Source organism: Triticum aestivum, chromosome 1A (assembly GCF_018294505.1).
Source record: "Triticum aestivum cultivar Chinese Spring chromosome 1A, IWGSC CS RefSeq v2.1, whole genome shotgun sequence".
Classification (NCBI taxonomy): Eukaryota; Viridiplantae; Streptophyta; class Magnoliopsida; order Poales; family Poaceae; genus Triticum; species Triticum aestivum.
In genome coordinates, this window is record NC_057794.1 from 78,072,477 (window position 1) to 78,096,473 (window position 23,997).

The 23,997-nt window shown below is 47.5% G+C and overlaps 1 protein-coding gene and 1 long non-coding RNA gene across 2 annotated transcripts; one reads left to right on the top strand and one right to left on the bottom strand.

Moving 5' to 3' along the window:
* Positions 1-611: 611 nt before the first annotated feature.
* Positions 612-23,997, bottom strand: LOC123191041 (probable ATP-dependent DNA helicase CHR719). The gene is made up of 12 exons (XM_044603801.1): positions 23,470-23,997; positions 22,014-22,149; positions 21,427-21,491; positions 7,598-7,792; positions 7,360-7,509; positions 6,225-6,584; positions 5,305-5,564; positions 4,996-5,211; positions 2,930-3,131; positions 2,557-2,710; positions 1,617-2,216; positions 612-1,515 (listed from the first exon to the last, which is right to left on the bottom strand). Exons 1-12 carry the CDS (start codon positions 23,764-23,766, stop codon positions 839-841), a joined length of 3,312 nt encoding a protein of 1,103 aa, XP_044459736.1. The 5' UTR covers positions 23,767-23,997; the 3' UTR covers positions 612-838.
* LOC123191053 (uncharacterized) lies at positions 12,136-13,175 on the top strand. The gene is made up of 3 exons (XR_006496668.1): positions 12,136-12,641; positions 12,787-12,961; positions 13,040-13,175. It is a non-coding gene; the product is annotated as an uncharacterized lncRNA (long non-coding RNA).

The window sequence follows — 23,997 nt, forward strand, 5'->3', positions numbered from 1 at the left end:
ACAGCCCTTCCAAACCACTCGAGATGGGTCTAGGCGGTGTTTTGTCTGGTTTGACATAGTTCAGGGGATTAAGTCTCTGGTTTTAGACGTGGGGGGGTTATCGGTCCCTTAACTGATAGTTCTAGGGGGTATCTATACTTTTTTCGGCAAGTAGTTAATCACACACGGCAACTACGGTTTGATTACACGCGGCAACTACCATAGAGTTGTCATGGTTAGACATGGCAACTATAGTTAACCAAAACAGATAGAGTTGCCATGCTTTTACAACTATACTTACCATCCCGGCTAACTACTATAAATAGTCATCCGGTGGGGTACCTAACGTAGCTACGTCAGAACGTGTGGGCATTTTTGCTTCATGCCACATGCACGAGGTGAAGTTGAGTAGTACTTGTTGGGCGTGTGGCACGAAGTAGCCGCGCCCACACGTGTGGGCAATTCCAATGTCCGCCCACACACAGCGCTTGTGAGCTGCCTCCTATTCACACCACACACGGTGTGTGGGCACATGTCGTATATGCCCCACGTATGGCAGTTAGTGGCGTCCATTATTTAACATGCCCCTACTTTCTTTTAGAACTAATTAAGATACCTCTACCCTCATGACATGAGGAACATTGTTTCTATTTAAGCATCGAACATATCAGGAAACATTCCGAGTTCTGATGAAGATACAGTTTAATACCAACCAATTCATAAAATACTGCACTAGTCCTAAAGTTGATGAGCTTAGATGCACTTCTGAAGAAACTGTATTAGTTTCTCTATCGGAGCACTTTTCCTCACAAGGAAGAAAGCAGACATGCATCTAAATGGCACTCCTATCAGATGGGCATTAAAATGCCGAGCGCCCTTTAGGGTCCGACGACGGATTAGTGGAGTGGCTTGACCTTTTCCTCCTGAGGGTATTCCAGGTGAAGCTACCACCCTGCTGCAAACCACCGGCGGTGACTTCATCTTCGTCATTGTCGTCTTCGTTCTCATCCTTGCTGTAGGAAGAAACTCCAGCTCTTCCTTTCTCTGGTGTCCAGGTTGAGTTGCCTGCGCCATCGGCGCTGTCAGAATATTTGAGCCTTTTTGCCCTATCATGTAAATCAACCTCCTGTATATCGGATAAATAAGCACTCCGTTTTGCTCTTGGAGTCATCTTTGGGATGTCTTCGTATACCTCGTCAGATTTCATCCATTGATCAACATAAGAGTCCGAATAGACAACCTCCTTTCTTCGCCTCTTTGTGTTTATCACAGGATTTTTGGCTTCTTCCGCAAGGAGCTTCTCAGCTAAGGTTTCACTGATATCAAAAACCCATTCTGGAACCTCAGGTCCCTGCATCAGCCTGGATTTATAGTTTTCTCGTCGTCGCCTCTCTTCATCCATCTTCTCAAATAACCAGAACTCTTCCTCAGTTCGAGCAGCCAAACGATTTATTTCACGCTCACTAGGGATGTCAGTTCCAAGTGTACTAGTTCCTCTCTTCAAGATCTCCTGTAGCAACGCTTTCCTATCCTGAGCTGCACGAGAGATCAATACAATATTTTTGTGAGTTCCACATTTGAATACATCATGGAGAAAAGAGATACAGGAACAGGACAGCCAGCAATGGCATACAAACCTGTGGAGGTGTTGTTGAACAACCCAGCCTGGATAACTTTTGCATCAATACCCATCTTCTGTTTTGCACGATCCAAGATCTCTTCTTCAATTGATCCAACACTAACAAGAACAAATACACGCACTTCATTTTTCTGTCCTATACGATGAGCACGGTCTTCAGCTTGCTGATCCATCTGAGGATTCCAATCACTATCAAAAATAATAACTGTATCTGCAGTCTGCAAGTTCAATCCAAGGCCTCCAGCTCGTGTGCTGAGAAGAAAAATGAAGTACTCTGAGTCCTTCTTATTAAAATCTGCCAATAATTTCCCTCGTTCTTCAGTTTTCGTTGATCCATCAAGCCTCATATACTTGAAATTGTACATCTGCAAATATACTTCCAAAATATTAAGCAATCTTGTCATCTGAGAAAAAAGCAGAACCCTGTGACCAGCCCTATGCAGTTTTGGAAGTAGCCGATCGAGCAATTCAAACTTCCCTGATGCTCTAACAATCTCCTCGCGCTGATACATGTTATATTGCTCTACAAATAAGTAAGGATGATTGCAGCACTTCCTAAGCTGCATCGATAGGTTTGCCACAGCCTTTGGTTTGAGTCCTGCACGTGCACATAGTTGACAATAAAGAAGTGCTTCTATTCAAGAAAGATACAAGGACAATTTAAATGCAAATATGCAATACAGGCAGGAATCCCTTGCTCCACTTAAGAATATATCATCGGTTGGTTTATTATTATTTTCAAGATGCAGTACAGGCACAAGGACAATACTATGCATTATATATGCCATCAATACAAAAGAAGACCAAGTTTGCATTGACACTATAGCATGAGTTTGAAATTTTATGCACAGCTTTCTCCAAGGATCGATCAAACATTACAAATTTATTCAGTCAGAAGTACTTCCTCGAGGGAAGAAAGAATTGGAAGTAAAACGTACCAGATCCTAGGGCAACCTTTCCCTTGCTTGCGACTTGCTCGTAGTATGCTTTTTGCCAAGCTGAAAAGTCACACTTCAGTATTACTTGTGTTTTTGAAGGGAGATACTTTTCCACTTCATCTTTTTTCCTACGGAGCAAAAATGGACGCAAAACCTGGGCAAATACCAAGAGCAAATGAATAAATATAAAAATCCCAAATATCGGAAGTAATCTTCATTTCATGTGTCACACGTGCTTACACACCGGTTGGTTCCATTGAACCGAAAAGGTGTGAATGCCAGAGAAGTGGAGGTACAAATATCATTATATCAACATGTAAGCTTGTTAAAATCACTGAGTGACTGAGGGTGGATTGGGGCAAGCATTACTCACTTGATGCAAACGATGTATGATCAATAGTTCTTCCTCATCATTAATGCTAACATCACATGCAAACGGTGCATTAAACCATTCCTCAAAATTCCCAGATGAATTAAAAATATTTGGCAGAATAAAGTTGAGCAATGACCACAGCTCCTGTAGGCTATTTTGGATTGGAGTGCCAGTCAAAAGTAGTCTGCGGCGGATCAAATATCTACAAGAAAGTATCAGCAATCTATAAGTCAGATTCACAAAAGGTCGAGACAAAATTTAACACTTCAGCCAATAAGGATGAGCAAAAAGGTTAAATCACAGAAAAGATGAAGGAAAATGAGGCTTCAACAGAAAATTGGAAAGTGGGAGTAAGCAAGTAGCCATGAAGCAAAGAGATACTGAAATGTAATGGAAATTATTCATCTTGATAAGAATATTCTCAAGAAAAAAACATTTTTCATACCGAAAGATAAATATTTACTGGCCTACCTGGAGTTCACAACGATTTACACCGAACTTAATGGTTAACTTCTAAGCTTTAAATAAACAATATGGTGACTAATTTATCAATTATCGGTTGGGACCATACTGTTGATACAGATAATGAGAGCTGTTAAGGAAGCCATCAGATTTTCTTGTACAGTTGGATGCACTCCCATTCAATGTTATTTTCAGCCTTTAACTCACGTTGCTTAAAATAGAAGGATAAATGCGTGTACCTTAAGTTTAAAAATCGGGTGTGTTTGGTTTGAGCCCAAGCTGCCCTAGCAAAATTTGGCTAAGCAATATTGGTCAAGGAAGTTGCACATGCTTTGAACAATGTTGGCAAGAAAAATGAACTAGAATTAGCTAGGGGGGATAGGCATGCCAAAATATTGGTTATAGCCAAAATATTGGTCCGGTTAGTTTTGGTGATTATCCAAACATACCCTTATACCCAAAGGAAATATGCCTGGTTTTTATGCGAACACGGAGAGAAGACATAATGCTTGTGTACAAAGTAACCTTTTATATTCTGTAAAGAACACGGTCACAATTTCCTTAATTGTACTGTTAGCTACTCACGTAAGACTAATAAAACACATGTTTCGGTTGTGTGCACAGGTCTAACCTGCTAAATAGACTGTCTGAAGACCACAAACTCCAGTACGTAAGTTCCACGAACTATGATATGAACTTATCTCTAAAATATGTACATTTCAAAAAGGCATGCCTATTAACTTCTGTTCTATACACATGATTATACTTTTACACAAATTTGTGCACGCGTACAACATGATTTTGTGAGAAACCTCTGAATAAGTTCAGGTCGTGTCCTAGTCATACTAAGTTTTAACTTCGCTCTTTCTTGCTGATGAAGGGAGAGATCCGTACTTATTTTAACAAACCATTTATTGTTTGAAGAGTGTAATAACTGACAGGATAAGGTGCTTTTGAGGCTCAATTTGCCAATGCCACCTTATCGGAAGAGGAAAGGAAGCTTCATACTGGTCAGCAGCACCAGCCTTGGTTTCTGAGACCTAATACTACAAACAAAGCTGAAAGGTTGGAGTTTTTCAACGGCTGTGACTGATACAAACGTGGACTGAACAGAAGACAGGTTGAATAGAATGTATCGGTTGACTGGGGGAGGTTGTGGAAACAAAGTTGGGGCATGATCGGCGAAGAAGGAAAAAGAAAAGAGGAATACTGGAGGTTTATTGCTTGCATCCCTCAATAGAGTACAGGCCCTGCCTTTAATACGGCAGACTGAACATGCCGCACGAGTTCTATGTCTAATTCTATCTTGGACACTTTTAACCAGTTACTTTCCTAAACTAATCTAATCTTTCTTCTGGACTACAATATTATTCTTATTCAGACAATAATTCATCTCGTTTTTTTAGGGACGGACAATAATTCATCTGTAATCATCTTTCCGCTGTGGCTGTTCCGCAACAGATATTTTCAAGTTTTCTATAGGACAATGAGTTATGGAGTCACTAGCGCACAGAGCCATCCTCCAACAGAGGTGCAAGTGATCACATAGAAGAAGCTTCACCAGAGTAAAGAAAAAAAAGTTAACTTATGACCAAAGTGTGTACCCGGAAACTAGTGTGCGAGCAAGAGCACATTCATGATTTTTCAAGCGATGTCCTTCATCAACTATCAAATAGTGCCAGTGAACCTTCTTCAGGAACTTCTTATCTTTCAGTATCAAATCATAGTGTGTGAGCAGAACATTAAATTGTCCTCCAAAATTTGTTTCCCTGAGAGATTTCCTCTCATCTGGACGACCATCATACAGAATTGTACCAATACTGCAAACGACGAGCATATCAGAGTTAGGTTACTTCAATTTATAGCAGGACAATATAGAAATACTGATCAAGCAAATTCCAGTGAGACGTTACCTGGGAGCCCATGTTTTGAACTCATTAGACCAGTTTGGTAGTACTGCTTTGGGAGCTACTATTAAGTGAGGTCCTGTGACCTCCTTCTTTTCCAAAAGATAAGCGATCAAAGCTATGGTCTGAATTGTTTTCCCCAAACCCATTTCATCAGCCAGAATGCCATTCAAATTGTTGTTGAATAAAGAAAGCATCCATTGGAGACCCTCTAACTGATATGGTCTCAACTCCCCACCTACAAGGGCTGACGGTTGTTCTGTTACCTGTAAATCCAAAACAGTAGAAAGAAACATTAGTTGCCCCAGAAGTGGAAACATAACAAATTGTATTGTAAGAACAAAATGGCAAAAACAAATTACAGAACACCATAATACTGAAAATTTTCATTCGTGGACCACTGAGCAGCGAAATTAGATCCAAATAAACTGGGACCATCAGTTATTGCAAACAGGCAATAAATTCTTCTGCAGAAAAATCCCCACATTACATGATCATAACACACTGATTTATTTAAGCCAGTAGGTATCTAGTAGCAGTAGGGCACTACCCACTGTATAGCAGTAGGGCTCTACCCACTGTATTATGGACAATAATATTATCTACCATCATCACGAATCCAAGGGGGGCATAAAATGAGTGCAGCCAAAAGGTTAATTTGTATTTGATCACACAATCTTACTTGCCATGCTACCAGATTATACAACACTAGTTGCATAGCATATAGAAATCGATTAAAACTGTGAGACCGAGACAACATCTCAAGCAACAAGTTACTAAATACTCCCTCCGTCCCAAATTACTTGTCGCAGAAATGATAGATATTGATGTATTTAGAACTTTAAATACGTCTAGATACATCCATTTCTCCAACAGGTAATTCCGGACGGAGGGAGTATATGGCTAAAAGTCGAGCTTCAATCTACCTTCTCTTCGATGGAATGGACAGTAGAATCAAGCCTACGGCCAGCAGCATTAAATTTACTAGTATTTGCAGAACCGTGTGTATCTGCATCATCATCTGAAGGAGACTCCTCAGGGGATTCATCAGATTCTGAGTCTTCAGACCCTTCAGGACGACTAACATGCTCAGCATCTTTTTGTCGCTGTACAGCTTTCCCAATTCCTTCTAGAAGCTCATTTGTCTTATCAAGGAGCATCGTAAGCCGTTCATTCTTGCTCTCCTCAACCATCCGCATATACGCTTCTTGATCACCTGCTTTCAAAACTTGCAACCTACTTTTTTCAAGTCGATTGATACGCTGGCGCGCCCGGACATGCCATGCCTACATTTAACAAGTAAAGAAAAAGTTCACGCATCCTTAGATTAGCAAATCAAGGAAAGGGGTATAGATAGGGATAAATGCATAGTTTAACCTAGGAAATATAATGGGCGGAATAAACACAATGGCGTTCTAATAAAAAAACTTAAAGGGCGGAAGGGGGCGATAAACATCTTATCTTAAGGCTTGACCATGAACATCCACAAAAAGTATGATATCTCTTGGGCATTACAACATGCACAACACATTTCATCAGATATCTTTTTTATCTGTTGTACATTCTAATGATTTCATGTATGCTACTACAATGTCCATCTTTCATGTTGCAACCAGCATCAAAAATATCATTCAAAATCATGGCATGGCTAATTGAAGCAAGACAATTGCAGATAGGCCAATAGATACAGCATAAAAAAATTGTAGAGTGATGCTAGAAAAAGCATTTATCCCTATGGGAGGCTCATCACATGAAATGGTGTTGCAGACATATCAATGAATATTGGAGAAAATAGCTAAATTAAGAAAGTCCTCTAAATATAACAAGTAGAAACTTTTGATGCATTGTTCACACCTACCAGAAACTGACAATATCAGGTTATTGCTATCAGCAAATAAGGCGTGTTTCAAATAAACATCATGAGATAAAAGAGAATCATCAGCAGAGCCGAGTTTGTAAACAAATAGGATGAGCTAATAAATCCAGTGAAGACACAAAATTAGGTGATAATTGACCATCTTGTTTGCTAATTCTGAAATAAGGAAACAAATCAAACCATACCTGAACTCCATCATTACGTTGCTTTCTTCGTTTGTAAGTAGCCGATGTTTGCACTTGATATTCCCTAGCAGCATTAAGAATTTCTGTAAAAAATCTTCTCTTCCTGGTCTCAGCCTGATTTTTTTCCTCCTCTTCAAGCTTTGAGATCCTCTGAAGTTTGGGAACGCAAAAAATGAAAATCAAGATTTCAGTTGTATAAAAATTGTCAAAACTGAATATCAAATATGTGAGAAAAAACCTCGGTGAATCTCTTTTTGCGATGGATATCATCGGTATCCATTGAAAACCCATCCCCTATTCCATACATGGTAAAAGGATATCGTATCCTCATCATCCCCCAGTCAAATAATTGCCTCTCAGGATGCACACATTTTTTGTGTAGCCAGTATTCAGCATTGACATCAGACCGTACTTTCTTCTGCAAGTCTAGTAACTGCAAGTATACAATTAAGTTAATCAATGGTCATCAATACAATAACTCAGCGCCACTATTATACTTCTATATATAGATCTATAGATGCCACGCACATGTTATACTTCACTTCACTTCATAATCACAATGATGCATTATGAAATATATATATAAACAACATAATACACAGTTGATAGTTCATACTACTATTTAGCAAACAAGATATGGTGCACAACTACTTGCCATATTACACTACTCATTCCTATAATTGGAATAAGTATTGAAAGTTATAGATGTCCTTTGTGCCAAACAACTCAAATATTGTTCATGTGCCCCGATCAATGAGGAAATCGACAATAAAAGATCACATCTGTAATTATTTTTCTCCGTGTTGGAGCATTATAACTTCGCCTACGTCTTCTAGGCATAGCCGGTCCCAAGCCCGGGTAAAGGAGGAGGGTTGTGATAGGCGTGGCGAGCCAACGTAAAAACTAGCCAGTCCCATAGGTATGAAACCCATTTGAGCGAGAGTAGTACTAGGATGGGTGACCTCCTGGGAAGTCCTCGTGAAAGGGTTTCATATCTAAGGGTTGTGATCGGCTTGGCGAGCCAACGTAAAAACTAGCCAGTCTTTTGGGTATGAAACCCATTTGGGTGAGAGTAGTACTAGGATGGGTGACCTCCTGGGAAGTCCTCATGAAAGGGTTTCATATCTAGCCTACCCCAACTTGTTTGGGATAAAAGGCTTCGTAAGTAAGTAAGTAGCGTGTTGGAGCATTATCATATTAGAACGACAATAGCTACCAGCCTCCCACAGTGATGAGTACATCAATCAAATGTTTCATTCAGAAGCATGAATATACATTTACATTACCACCTGGGAAACACGGATACAGTTGGGAACCAGTGTGTCAGGGGTTGGACACGTCATGATACCCCCGAGATACATATCCTCATACATATCAGCCACTTCTCTATTTTTCAAATAATAAAAATAACCCAAACGCTAGAAAGCGAGCGAGCGCAATGGAGCGCCCGCCGTCCATAGTTTCGTGAGATCGCGCCACGTGGGGAGGGGTGGGCGAAGCGGTGGCTTCTTTTGCCGTTTCCGTTTCTTTTTTTTTCTTTTCTTTTTTTGCAAGACGCGTCGCTCACTATTTTCTTTCCAGGTCACGCACTCGCCGGCGATTCCCCTTTCTCTTCCCTACTGAAATTCTAGGGTTGCCGGCACCTAATCACTGGCGCGACCCCGCGCAGCAGAGCGACACAGCCGCACCGTCCACCAGACGCGGCACTGCGCAGTGGACCGACATCAAGCATGGTGGATCAGGGAGCGGACGGATGAGCCCGCGAGCGAGCGTGAAGAAATTGGATGGCAGTCGGCTCCCGGGGGACCTGCGATTCACGCAGTACATCGCCATCCCAAGGTTAGTTTCGTTCTGTACCCTCCTTCTAATCGCAGTAGAAGATGAGTTCGTCGACTCGCGGTGCGGGAGTGACGACTCACACGGGGCATGAGGAAGGGTGTGCGGAGGGAAGGAGGTACCAGGCTCGGGGTAGGTGCTGCAAGGGGGATTGGGGGAACTCTCACAGTTTTCTGGATGATTCCGGGGGGATTGATTCGAGGTGCTGCTACGGAAACTGCTGGGGACCACATACTGGTGCGAGGTACAGGAGAGGTAGTGAATCCTCACGCACTGCTAGGAACTTTTGCCAACAATTTTTTTGTGAAGTTGCCACTACATAGATTTCTCACGTGCTGCTAGGAATTTTTCTGCCCATCATTTTGTTGTTAAGTTGCCGCTAAATTTAGGAACACTGGGTGCCAGAACGTACGAACTTGTGAGAGCTTTCTCCAAGTATTGCCTAGTTCGGGTTCTATGTTGACTAACAGCACTCTTAATTCGCCCACCGATGCTCCTCCAAGTTGCCTAAAAAATATGTAGTTTGTGAATCTGCATCGGTGCATCCCCTGGTGCCTTACAGCTGTACTTTTTGAGCCTTTTAGAAAAGTTTGAAGTAGAAAATCAGCAGTCATTATTCAGCACCAAGTTAGAATCAACAACTTAAATCAATCCAAAATCTAGTTGTTTCTTTTTTCTTAGGAATCATTGATGAAGTAATTTAAAGTGAGCAGGGAATGGCTAATATGATGCCAGCATTTTGGGGTCATATCATGTGTCGAGCTGCTAATAGCATGTCCTCAGCATGTGGCACATTATTTTGTCATGTCGATTTTGGACTGAAAATCGATGCGAACAAACACCTGTAACCATTTTTGCGCACATGTTTGATTTTTGAAGCAAAAAGAAGTGGGGCAAGGTTTCTGAGGCATGGCTGGGCTCCCGTTTCCGGACCAGGACAATCTACTGTGTTAATTTCTCAGTTTATATTATTATTCTACCCCCCCCCCCCCCCCCCCCGCCAAAAAAAAAGCTGACATAGTTATTGGTTTTGGTTTGTCCCCCTGCCGGACACGGTTACAACCCCAGCAAGCCAGCAGACCCGTAGTCGCCAAGCCCTCCAAAGTCGCCAAGCCCTCCAAAGTCGCTAAACCAACTCTACAATTCCCTAGCTGCTAACCCCCCTCACTAATTTGCCCACCACACGTACTAAGTTGCCTAAAACCAGCCAGCATGTATAACTAAGTTGCCCGAACTCGTTCGACTTAGCAGCTAACTTAGTCATGCCCTCACATACACAAGCCGTCTAAACCCGCGCAATAAGTCATGCTACCCTGCCAACCTAGCCGTTAGCCTTAGTCGCATCAGCATGCAAACTAAGTCGCCAAAACAGAACACTAAAAGTCGGCTAGCCTGCCAACCTAGCTACTTAGTCACGCCGCAATGCACACTAAGTAGCCAAAACTTAGAATTCTCACTCCTAATCAGCCTAACAATTTTGTGTTAAGTTGCCTGCCCATATTAATTCACCTACCTACGCCCCTAATTCGCCTGCAACATAGAGTCCTCACTCCTAGTTCGCCTACTGAACGCTCCTAAATTCGCCTATCGACGCTACTAATTTGACTGCAACATGGAGTCCTCACTCCTAGTTCGCCTACTGAACGCTCCTAAATTCGCCTACTGAAAGCTCCTAATTCGCCCACAACATAGAGTCCTCACTCCTAATTCGCCTAATGAACGCTCCTAAATTCGCCTACTGAACGCTCCTAATTCACCTACTGAATGCTTCTAATTTGCCTACTGATCACTCTTAAATTTTCCTACTGATCGCTCCTAATTCGCCTACTGAACACTCCTAATTCATCTACTGAACTCCCCTAATTCGCCTACTGAACGCTACTAAATTCACCTACCCAACTCTCATAATTTGCCTGCAACAGAGTCCTCACTCCTAATTCACCTACCAAACGTTCCTAATTTGCCTACAACACAGCTCACCCCGAATTCGCCTACCCAACATTACTAATTTGCCTGCAACATAGAGTCCTCACTCCTAGTTCGCCTGCCAAACGCTTCCCAAGTTGCCTACATATTTTTTAGAATGCATCAACACATATTGATTTGCCTACAAATATGCACCAACACATATTAATTTGCCTACCAACACCGCTAACTTGGGAACTCTCACATATTCAACGGGGAAGGGAACTTAGATCCCGTAGATATGAAGCAACCACACTAACGCTTATTGACAATTTTTTTGCCCATGGGAACACGTTTAAATCGCTTTTTCAAATCCTGATCCTGTGCATGCAACTTCTTTGAGTTTTTGCTTCACACCATCTACTTTTTCTTGTATGGGCTAGGTGCAAGACATTAATAGACAACAAGAATGGTCAGCAAGCTTTTGATTTTGTAGGAACTTGATGAAATGTACAGCAAAACATTAGGTTTTACAGGGACAGGAACATGAAAAAAAATACCATATTCAAAGCAAGTTTTCTGTAGTCCGGATCATGTGACAAGTTAAGAGACAGCAACCGAATTGTTTTACCCTTCTATTTTGCCTGCTCCTTCCCCTTGGTGTATAATATTGTTGCCCAGTTCTCTTTTTTGCTTGACGTATTCTTGGATAGAAGGGTCAAGACGACCAGGGTGGGCGAAAGTGGTATTTTCCTGTAATGAGGATCCCGTGGTGCGGGGACCAGTTTGTTTTTTCTTTTGCGGCAGCTTGTAAGTGCTATGGGCAAATAACTTCCCTTTTCCGGATCTGGGAGGAGGTCACACGCGCACTTACCCAAAATAGATAGGCCGCTCCATCGCGCTAGGCAGCAAGCAATTGCTGTCTAGCAGCGTCCTAAAAATAATTCTGATACAGCTGGGATGCACCCCGATACCTGTCTCATACAGGAAAACCCAACCGCTCGATTCATACCACAAACGCACCCTGCCCATTCTCGACTCGTTCTCACACGCCCATGCCTCCATCTGACCTTAGTGCCACACGACTAGTTAGACGTGCTGACCTAGCACATTAAACCACCGGCCCAGTTATTCCATTGTCAACAGAAAATCTAGGGTTCCTCCTCACGCCGCCTTTCTCCCTCTTCCTCTGTCCCTTGCTGCACTGATGGGAACCAGCCAGTGAAGCTCGATTTCTCGCAAGAGAAGCTCAATCCGTCGCCGAAATCAGTCAATTTGTCGTTGGAGGTTGAGTCCTCGTCGGGGAGGATGAATCCTCACTGTGGAGGTTAAATCCTCGCCGGGGAGGTTGATTTCTCGCCTGCGAGACGGGATTCCTCACCGGAGAAGGCTGATTTCTCACCACAGCTCCCTCCCCTGGTCGGAGGGCCGCCGCACTGGAGAAGAAGGATGGCTGCTGTCAGCCTCTCACCGCCAGATCCAAACCACCACCGCAGATCCCTTCGCCGTCCGGAGCTGATCTGTCTCCTTCCAAGCCGCGGGTCAGTTTCCCCTTCTCCCTTCTCCCTCTCGAGTTGTTGTGTGCCGATTACTTTTTACCCCCCTTTTAAGGTCAGAAATGGCTAGTTCATTAAGCACTGGTAGCGACTGGTGGTTCTGGAATTGGAAGCTCAAACTCAAATGCAGGCAGTGGAAGAGCCAATGCAGTCCACGGGCTGAATGCTGCTTGTGCGATTTCTCTAAATGACGATGGCACCAGTGGGAGGAAGAGAAGGGGCTCATTGGCTATTGAAGCAAGCTTCAATCAGGAAACTCACAGCAAGCTTTGCTGCTCTGATTGCTAGGATGTTCTATACTGCAGGTGGGTAATTTACAATGCAAAGTATTTAATTACCATTTTTGCTAGGATGCTTTTAATAGCTTTCTATTTCATTTGTAGGCATTCCTTTTTAATCTTGCAGAGCTAGAGGCCTTGCTTAGATAATATTGGGGCGTTTGGACACTGGAGTTGGAGAACCAATAGACTTCTAGTATAAAAATCACTAATCTCTCTATATATACGGTGGCGCTAAACCAAGCGAGCGCGCAAAGCTCTTATTCTACGCGCCGGTCGCTAATCACCGTGCCACCAAACCAGTGCAGTCTCACTCGGCTAGTTGTGTGAGAGTAAAAGTAAGTAAGAAATATAGTAATTTCTTTAATTTCTGTTACCATTCCACACGCCCCACCTTCGTCCCGTGGCTCCGTACCAACCCGCTAATCATGATGGTAAAACCGCATGCAAGAAAAAGTAACGGAATTAAATTCATCGTCCTCGCGCCGGCGCCCAGCGGCCCCGCCCCGGCGGCCCCCAGGCTGCCCGCCTCCGCCCGCCTTGGCCCCCGCTCGGAGGTGCACCGAGTCTCGCGCGGTGCCTCGGTGGACGCCGACGGCTACCAGCAACCGCGCCGCAGGAATCGACGTCGGCCTCGCCGCGGCGCCAGCGCAGCCCGTCCCTCGAAGAGCTTGCCGGGCTCTATTTCCGCTGCCTCGACCCCCGCCACTGCGTCCGCGACTGCACCAATGACATTCGCTGCCGGCGGTGCCTCATCTCCGGCCACGACTCCCGTGGATGTGACGACTTCCACCGCCGCGCTGGGCGCGTTCCACCCGCCGCCCCAAGGGCTGCCGAGCACCACGCCGGCCGCGACCCCCCAGCCGCCCTGCAGACTGCCGCGCCCCAGACACCGGCTCCTGCTCCGGTTGTGCAGGTCGTCCCCCAACCACCGGCCCCAGCTCCGGTCGCGCACGTGAACGCTGCTGCACCAGCGCGTATCATCATGTCGCGCACCGTTGAGATGGAGGAAGCGAAGGAGGTGCTCAGCCGGGCGATGGTGGCCACCATCACTGGGACTCGTCCCCAGGTGTCCGCCGACGACGTCGCTGAGCTCCTCTACTCCACGTTCGGCTTTGAAGAAGGCGACTTCACCACCCACCTCCACAAGCCGGAAGATTTCCTGATCATCTTCGGCTCCCGCGCCTCCAAGGACCGCATGAACGGCGACCACTACATCCGCTGCCCGCGCTTCTCACTGTCGCTTTGCCCATGATGCAAACTTGCCCACGCCGGCTCCGGTGGGTTCGAATACCGCGTTGAGCTCGAGCTCCGCGGCATCCCCGCCCATGCCTGGCACTTAGCGATGGCGGAGCACATCCTCGGGACCGGTGTCTGGATTGAGCGCCTCCATCCGCAGACGCGCTCCCGCGCTGACCTGGCCACGTTCCGCCTCTCTGGTCGCGCGCACGACCCTGGAGATCGTCGAGGTCACTGCGGGACGCACCGCCTCCTCCGCCCCCACGGTCACCACCCTCACGTACCCCATCGCCATCGCCCTTGCCCGATCTGACGTCGACCGAGCTCGCGCCCCCTCCAGTCATGCAGCTCGCCCAGATGGCGCGGGTGACGGGCGCGCGACGGCTGATGGAGATGCCGATGCCGGCCAGGGCCCCGGACGCGGCCGTTCGTGTCGCCGCGGCCGCAAGCGCTGCCGCACTGCCGCTGCTCAGGAGGGACGTGCCGACGGCATGGCTGTCGACGCTGCCGGCTGGACGCACCTCCGTGGCCAGCACCCTCGACAAGCTCTTGGACCCTTGGCGACTTTCTCACCGCGGCCACCAGGCAGCTCAGCTCGGTCCTCCCCGCTCCGGGCCGTAAACCGAGAAGACAGCCGCTGAGCTTCGCCCAACCTCGGCGCGGGCGCTCAGCCACCGCGGCCAAGACAAAGACCGGGGCACCGCCCACTGCCGCACGCCGCACACAGGTGCAAATACTGCGCACGCTCGGCATCGTTGACGTGGATCAGGCGATCACCCCGGAGGCCATGAAAGCTTATGATGACATCTTTGCCGCGCCGATCCCCAAGACTGTCCTTGCGGCCATTGCGGCACTAGTTGGGCGCGAGCTTCCCACCGACCCCTCTGTCGCACCGGTTACTACGGTCATCGCTGGCAGGCCGATCGAGGCCTAGCTGTGCGCTTGTGCCCCCTGTGTCGATCATGCTTTTATGGATTATGGCCCGAAGATTATTGTCTGGAATGTGCGCGGACTAAACACCCGCGCTAGGCGCACCGCCATTCGCTCGCTGATCGTGTCTACCGACGCGTCGATCGTCTGCTTCCAGGAAACCAAGATGGAGTTCATCCACATGTCCACTGTCCTCGAAACGCTTGGTTCGGACTTTGATGACTATGTTTACCTGCCGGCGATTGGCACTCGTGGCGATATCCTGCTGGCCTGGAAGAGCAGGATGGTGATTGTTGACAATCACATGTTCAGCCCCAACACGCTCACTACCCAGGTTTCGACTCCATCGAGCGTTGACGCCCCCTGGTGGCTGACCATTGTATATGGGCCGCAGCAGGACCAGGAGAAGATCGCGTTTCTTCAGGAAATCCGCGACGTCCGTGCTAATTGCGACGGCCCTTGGATGCTTTGCGGAGACTTCAACTTGATCTACCGCGACGAAGACAAGAACAACGGGAATACTAACAGACGCATGATGGGGCGCTTCCGTCGTGTTATCAACGACCTCGCGCTTAAGGAGGTTTACCTCAATGGTCGACGATACACATGGTCAAATGAGCAAACCCCGCCCACGCCGGTTCACCTCAACCGAGTACTATGCACCGCGGATTGGGAGGAGCGACACGGCGAGTGCCACCTTCGCTGCCTTGCCTCGGTTGTATCTGATCACAGCCCGCTCATGCTGGACTGCTCGCCCTCCCAATTCGAGGAATACTGGACGCGCATTGCCAGCTTCCAAGACGTGGTTGCGGCTGCTTGGATTTCGATGGACGACCCGAGCCCGTTCCGCCGCATAATGCGGCGCATGAAGGCCACCGCGCGCAGACTCATGAGCTGGAGCGCTCGCGCCATGGGCAACATCCGCGACCAGCTCGTGATCTCGCGCGAGCTGCTCATGCGTCTTGACTCGGCCCAGGAGCTTCGCCAGCTCACGCCCCACGAGGACTGGCTCCGCCGACAGATCAAGTTGTCATACCTTGGCCTCGCTTCGCTCGAGCGAACTCTGGCTCGACAGCGCGCGCGCATCTCTTCTCTCAAAGACGGCGACGCCAACACATCCTTCTTCCATCGCCAGTGCACCTATCGCAAGCAGAAGAACAGGATCCACTCCCTGTCGGTTGACGGCGTCGTGCTCACCGACCAGACTGACATGGCCGCGGTGGCCTTCGCGCATTACGATTCTCTGCTCGGGACCGATCGACCTCGAGATTGCGCCCTTGACCTGCAGCATCTCATCGAGCCGGCCGCCCTCGACGACCTGGAGGCCCCATTCACTGAAGATGAGATTTGGCAAGCCATCAAACGCCTGCCGGCGCGCAAGGCGCCCGGCCCTAACGGCTTTACCGCGGAGTTCCTTCGATCCCGCTGGCCCGTCGTCAAGCACGACTTCGTCTGCGCCTTCCAGCAGCTTCATTCGCTCCGTGGACGAGGTTTCAGTTGTCTGAACCAGGCGCTGCTCACGCTCATCCCAAAGCGCGCCGACGCTGCCAGCCTGTTTGACTACAGGCCCATCAGCCTCATCCACCTCGTTGCCAAGATCTTCACGAAGGTGTTATCTCTCCGCCTCGCACCCAAGCTGAATGACTTGATCAGTCCCATCCAGAACACCTTCATCCCCGGACGCAGCCTCCACGACAACTTCTTGATCGTGCGACAGTCGGCGCGCCTCCTCCACCAGCTGGGAACTCCGCGCATCCTCCTCAAGCTTGATCTCACCCGCGCCTTCGACTCCGTCTCATGGCCCTTCCCCTTCGAGGCCTTGCGTCGATATGGGTTCGGTGATCGCTTCCTCGGCTGGATCGCCATCCTGCTGTCGTCGGCCAGCACCCGAGTCCTCCTAAATGGCGCGCCTGGCCCGGCGATCTGGCATCGATGTGGACTCCGCCAGGGCGACCCGATGTCACCGCAGCTCTTTGTGCTTGCTGTCGACACGTTGGGGCGCTTGCTTCGCCGGGCTGCCGAGCTCAACATCCTGCAACAGCTGCACCCCCGTCGTGCGGTCCCCATCATCTCGCTTTATGCCGACGACGTCATCCTCTTCTACCACCCCTCGCCTAGCGACACGTTGGCGGTCAGAGAGATCCTGCAGCTTTTTAGCAGAGCTTCAAGCCTGCGGGTAAACTTCCAAAAGAGCACGGCCACGATGATTCGTTGCGCAGACGAGGAGGTCGCTCCGGCCATCGCGACACTGGGATGCCCCATCGCGCAGTTCCCCATCACCTATCTGGGTATCCCCCTCACCTTGCGACGCCCGACTGCCGCCCAACTACAACCCGTCGTCGACAAGACTGCCGGGAAGCTGCCCACTTGGAAGGCGCACCTCATGAACAAGGCTGGACGCCTCGCTTTTGTCAAATCCGTGCTCTGTGCAATTCCCCTGCATCAACTCCTTGTGCTCGCGCCGCCGAAGAAAGTCCTCAAACTCCTCGAGAAGATCCAGAGAGGCTTCCTCTGGGCTGGCCGCACCGAGGCTCAAGGCGGCAACTGCCACGTGAACTGGCGCCGCGTCTGCCGCCCTACACGCCTAGGCGGCCTCGGCATCCATGACCTGGAGCGCACGGGCCTTGCCTTGCGCACCAGATGGCTCTGGTTCGCGCGCATGGACGGAAACAGGGCTTGGGCTGGCCTCGATCTGCAGTTCTCCAGTGAGGAACGTGCATTCTTCTTTGCGTCCACCTCCATGGTCCTTGGCGATGGTCGGCGAGCATTGTTCTGGGAAGACCGATGGATCAACGGGCAATCCATCTCTGAGATCGCCCCCCAGCTATACGCCCTCATCCCCAAGCGCCGCCGCAAAATAAGAACAGTGGCCGATGGCCTTCAGGCGCACACATGGGCTTCAGACATCCATGGCGCCCTTGGCATTCAAGAGATTGGCCAATACTTGCTAACCTGGAGGGCCATTGAGAATATCACTCTCTCTGCTGATCCAGACCAGCTCCATTGGAAGTGGAATGCTGCTGGCACATACACCGCCCAGTCCGCGTACCTCGCCACCTTCCATGGCTCTACTTCCTGCCCGGCATGGAAACTTAACTAGAAAGGCTGCCCCCCCCCCCCCGCGAGTGAAGTTCTTCCATTGGCTCGCTAGCTTGGGACGCTGCTGGACAGCTGATCGTCTCGCTCGCCGCGGACTGCCGCACCCTCCTCGCTGCCCGCTATGTGATCAGATGCCGAAATCGATGAACCACCTGATCATGGACTGCCCCTTCACCAAGCAGATTTGGCACGACATCCTGTCTTGGCTGCACCTTCCTTGCAGCGCGCCTAATGGTGAAAACTCCCTGTCGACATGGTGGCACACGGCGCGGCAGACCACGCCCAAGCTGATGCGCAAAGGACTTACATCCGCGACGCTGCTGATCCCTTGGATGACCTGGAAGCATCGCAACGATTGTGTCTTCAATGCGGCCACCCCTTCGACTAGCGTCTTGGTTGCAAAGATCAAAGAAGAAGCTGCGCTCTGGGCGACCGCGGGTGCTCGAGGCATGCGTGTCATCCTCCCACAGACCTGGGATGTCCACTGAAGTTACTTTGTGTTTCTCACCTGTAATGGTGCCTCCTAGGAGGATGTAACAAACTATCTCTCTCTTTTCAATATAATGAAATGCAAAAGCCTTTTTGCGTTTTCTCGAAAAAAATTGGCTACTGCTAGTCACACACAACACTCTGCTCCGCAAACCAGTCGTTCTTCTAATCCCAGTAAAATAGCCAGCAAAAATAGTAGTAGGGTTAAATCTATTAATATGAGCCATGCACAACTCTCTATCTCGCAAACAAGCCATTCTTCTAACCCTGGTAAAATAGCTGGCAAATATGGTAATGAAATTACCACAAGTTGCAAATAGAGTAATGGAATTACCACAAGATGCAACTAAAACTAAGATGGTTACTGCTAGTCACACACACACAACACTCTGCTCCGCAAACCATCCCGGTAAAATAGCCAGCAAAAATAGTAATAGAGTTGCATCTATTACTATGTGTCATGCACAACTCTCTGTCTTGCAAACCAGCCATCCTTCTAACCCTGGTAAAATAGCTGGTAAATATGGTAATGGAATCACCACAAGTTACAAATATAGTAATGGAATCACCACGAGATGCAACTAAAACTAAGATGCAAATCAAAACCACACGATTATTTAGGTGGTAATGTATTAAAGTTGTAGGTGCTAATTAATGTGTAGTGGAGCATCTAGTAAATATAGAAGATTGTAAATGACATTGTGATGTACAAGGCTCTAGTTTTGCAAGATGGTAAATGGAACTAGTTTATATCGTAATACAAGTTCTTGTCCTCATTATTACTAGCGTTACTACTATATGTATGCATGATTACTGTTTACATGCAAAACTGTACGCTCGAACATGTTCATTTTAGGTTACCATATATGGGCTAGGTGTGACGATCAGTTGTGACATGCGGCGGGGTACACTACAGGTTGGTTTGATCTTAACCAAACTGAGGGCGCCCGCATGATGGATCTGCACGCAGAATAAGTCAGTGTACGCGCTCACACAGTTTATATATGTTTTTTGGTATTAAGTACTCCCTCCATTCCAATATCTAGTGCGCATAGTTTTTAGCACATATACCAATGAGTGTGCTGGCATCAAATTTTGGACGAGAAAGCCCCCACTCCATCTCTATCCCAGCCCAGGTCCAAGTAGTAGTACTAGTTGGTACTCCACCCATCAGCGTTGCCGATGCTAGCTAGACTCCGGTGGTGCCGTCGTCAGCCGTCTCCTCCTCCAGCGCCGCCGTTCGTTAGGCGGCTCCTCCAGCGCCGTCGCTCGTCAGGCGGCTCCTTTTTTTGGCTCTTCCCCATCTTCTTCCTCCTCTCCTCCCCCTCACCCTCCTTCATCCTTCAACCAGTGTCGCCGTCGCCAGCCATACACGCACGCGGTGGCCGCCGAGAAACCGGACACGGGCGCGTTGCTTCGGCTGCTAGTCGAACCTGCTCTGTGCCACTGAGCTTCACGTGTTGGAGCTCGCCCTCCGTGCGGCGTACTACGACCGCGGCGCTGGAGCTCCCGCTTGCCGATTTGTGCAGCACCTCGTCCATCCACCTCGGCCCTCTTGCCTAGAAGCAACTCGATCTACTGTGTTGTCGCAATGGAGGTAGGGATCGGTGGGGATCAGCAACAGAGGTGGCAGATCGGTGGCGAGGCAGGTGGGAAAAGCCGCAAGACTAAGGGATAAGGAAGAGAGAGATGCAAGTGAAGCGGTGGGCTGGGGCGCTGGCTGTTCGGTTTGGTGGGAGGGTAGTTTCGTCCAAAATCGCTTCAGGAGGGAGATACGCACTACATTGCGGAATATCTCTAAAAAGCTTATACGCACTATATTTAGGAACGGAGGGAGTATATATATATATATATAGCCCATTTCTGTGTTTTTTATAAGGTGTTGTAGCATGGTACCGGTATTTGTATTTGTATTTGCATTTGTATGTTGGAGACCAATAGACTTCTAGTATAAACATGACTAACTTCTATAATAATATATATAGAGAGAGACACACACACAAACATAACCCATATGTGTTTTTTAAAAGGTGCCAGAGCACAGTATTGGCATTTCTATCTGTATCGCTGTAACTTGGTACAGATTTTCCCTGCATGCTTACTCATCAAGTGTATCACTAAACCAAACACTACAACTAGTTTGCAGAAGTTGCATGTATTTACAGGTATATTCCATGAAGACGTGAGGCCTGATTCACTCAAATAAGACACCAGGCATGCTTGGTTAGCTGCCAGTTTTTGGCTTGCCAATATGTTGGTATACCCAGAAAGTAGTCATCCAAATGGTTTGCTTCCAAAAGAATTGGGAAATTGGCAGCCACCTTGTCTTTGCAAAATTTTGGCAGTGCCAAACATATGGACCAAGCAATTGACAGCAAAGCAATCACTACAATTTTGCACCAAAATTTGGCAGCAGACAGTGCCAAAATCTCGACTTACCAACATAAATGTCTTGGCAAAGTCGTTCCTATCGACCAAACATGCCAATATTTTATAAATAATGAAGTTGTTCGGAAAAAAAAGGGGACAGCAATGTATTATAAAACCAGCACACTTCAGCTTATAACATTTATCAATGTATAACCATCAAGCAATTATCTACACAAATATTAGATGGTCAGGAGAAAAGAGAAACTATCACAAATAAGAAAACCATGTAGTGGGAAGTGTAAGCATGTAAAGCAGAAAAATGCAATGCCTGGAAAATCATTGGTCCCAATAGACATTGCATTTACCTTGAGCCCATATAATTCGAGTAAACACTTCATTTGCAAATCTTCACCCCAAGTAGATGGTAACCCTGGCACATAACAAGAAACGAGATTGGCATTGGTGTACATAACTTATTAAATAACTAAATAAGTTCAGAAAAGTTGAGAAGTACTCTAAAAAGCAACTGCAAAAAAATGCAAGTACAGGAAAATTGTGTTGTGGAGACATGCCCAATAGTAAGCATCCACTAGAAATCATGTTTGAGACGTGCAATTACAAGAGTGTGAACAGAGAAATGGACATACAAGATTCTAAGAAAACCAAAAACATCAATCCTACCCTTTTGCACCGTCTTAGCCATTTTCAGAAGGTCAATTGCAGAACCAACTTTTTATATGCAAATCAAGGTAAGCAAAGATACAGAACAGAAGATAAAACAGAAAGATAAGTACTAAAACAAAATAACCAAGGACCTTCGTAATACAGAAAGACAAGGTGAAAGCGGGATAAGTACTAATGCTAAAAGCCTAATACAGTATTGATTTACTACAGAAAATGGAACTCAGAAAACTAATCAGGTAACAAGACATTGAAGGAGTTGATATCTGACCTTCGAGTTCAGATAACCGATGCTGGATGCAGGTATTGAAGCGTTCATCTTTTAGAGCAGTCAACTTTGAGGACGACATGTGTGTCGTTTGGTTTCTATATATAGAATCTTCAAGCTCTTGAATCAAGGTGGCTTCCTAAGAGTAAGAGGAAAAGGCCATTTAAAGAATATTAACAAACACTAAACCTCCAATAATAATAGAACAAAAGAGATAATATTTATGCCACTCGTTGTGTTCCTCCTTCTAGCATTACGTGTTTCTCTAGCCATTGTCATGTGGTCCAAGCCAAACAACCATCAACAGAAAGAATAAAAGAAAATTCAGAACTCTATCAAGAAAATGCCAGATAATCAAGAAAAAAAATCATGGATTGATCTGGACTGAAACTTCAGAAGAAGAAAATCAGTCTTAAACTTGTGTAGAAAAGTGACTCCAGAATTCTCCAGGTCATCCTGTATTTTTGTTTCTTATGAACTTCATGTGATTTTGTGGTGCTTTCCTTCCTGGTAATTTCTTGTCAGGACAACAGAAAACTGGCATGGCTTTTTCCTAACCCAAGGTCGGGATCACAAACAGTGGCAGAAGGAGAAGTTTCTCGAAACAAGGGGGGTGGGGGCAGAAGTATCTCAGATCAGTTATGACGGCAAACAACTTAACATATAAAGGAAGACAAGAATTTATCCCATTTTTCATCTAATTCCCCTCATTAATGAAAATCAGCCTGATGGCAAGACAAAGTTCTCAAGGAAGTCCTAGATAAATATAGTGCATTTTGGAAATGAAGCTACATGTTTCTGATTCCATCGCAACATTAGAAGACCCTATCACCCAAACAAACAACATGATACCCAATCATCAAATGTCACTCAAGTCGTTCCAGCTGAGTGGCCAGCTAAATATATCTAGCACCAATCTTGTAGCCCCGGGATAATACAAGTTGATATGCCATAATCATGCGTTCATCTAAAGAGAATCAAGAGTGTGTCAGCCAGAGAAATTTACTAACCCTAGATAAATATAGTGCATTTTGGAAATGAAGCTACATGTTTCTGATTCCATCGCAACATTAGAAGACCCTATCACCCAAACAAACAACATGATACCCAATCATCAAATGTCACTCAAGTCGTTCCAGCTGAGTGGCCAGCTAAATATATCTAGCACCAATCTTGTAGCCCCGGGATAATACAAGTTGATATGCCATAATCATGTGTTCATCTAAAGAGAATCAAGAGTGTGTCAGCCAGAGAAATTTACTAACCCAAAATCTGTAGCACGAAACCACGAACCACAGTAATTAATTATTTGGGACCACAGCTAAATCTCGCCAATTCCACAAACCCTAGCCAAACCATGCACCAGACCAAACCCCGGCACCAGAGTCCCCATCGAGCTACACGACGCCAGAGCAACCAACCGAAACGCGCCGCATAGTGGAGAAGCACCGGCACGCACCTCGGCCGCATCGACGGCGTCAGCGGGATCCCCCTCTCCGCCTTCATCCCCGACCAGCGACGGGCCCTCGGCCCCTTCCTCCTCCTCCTGGTCCGCGTCTTCGCCGCCGTGGTAGATGGACGAGACCGCGCGCAGGACGGCGGGTGGAAGCGGGAGGTTGCGCGACAGAAGGTTGAGCGCCCCGATGAGGATCCTGGCCTGCTCCGCGTCGCCCCCGCCGGCCTCCTCGGGCGCGGCGACGGGCGGCGGGGGAGCAGGCGCGGCCACGGCCGCGGCCGCGTCCACGGACGCCGCCATCGCTAGGGTTTCCGCCTCCGGCCCGCGCGGCGCGGCGGAGGCGTGGCGGTGAGGCGGGGGCCTTCGTCCCCCGCTTCCCGGTTCAAATCGGAGCGCGGCAACGCCCGCTCGAAGCCTTTGCGGGGGCTGCCTTTACGACTGGAGAGGGGGGCTGTGTTATGTTTTCGCGCGGTGTTGTCAGAGGGGAGGGGGAGCTTCTTCGGCTTCGATGGATCGATCGGGGTCGGGGAG

Excerpts from the sequence above, each read along its gene's own strand:
- LOC123191041 (XM_044603801.1), bottom strand. The coding sequence starts at position 23,766 with ATGGCGGCGTCCGTGGACGCGGCCGCGGCCGTGGCCGCGCCTGCTCCC. Across the intron at positions 5,565-6,224 it reads TCCATTCCATCGAAGAGAAG|GTAACAGAACAACCGTCAGC; the intron begins GTAGATTGAAGC and ends TTGGATTTACAG. Across the intron at positions 2,217-2,556 it reads AAAGGTTGCCCTAGGATCTG|GACTCAAACCAAAGGCTGTG; the intron begins GTACGTTTTACT and ends GTGCACGTGCAG.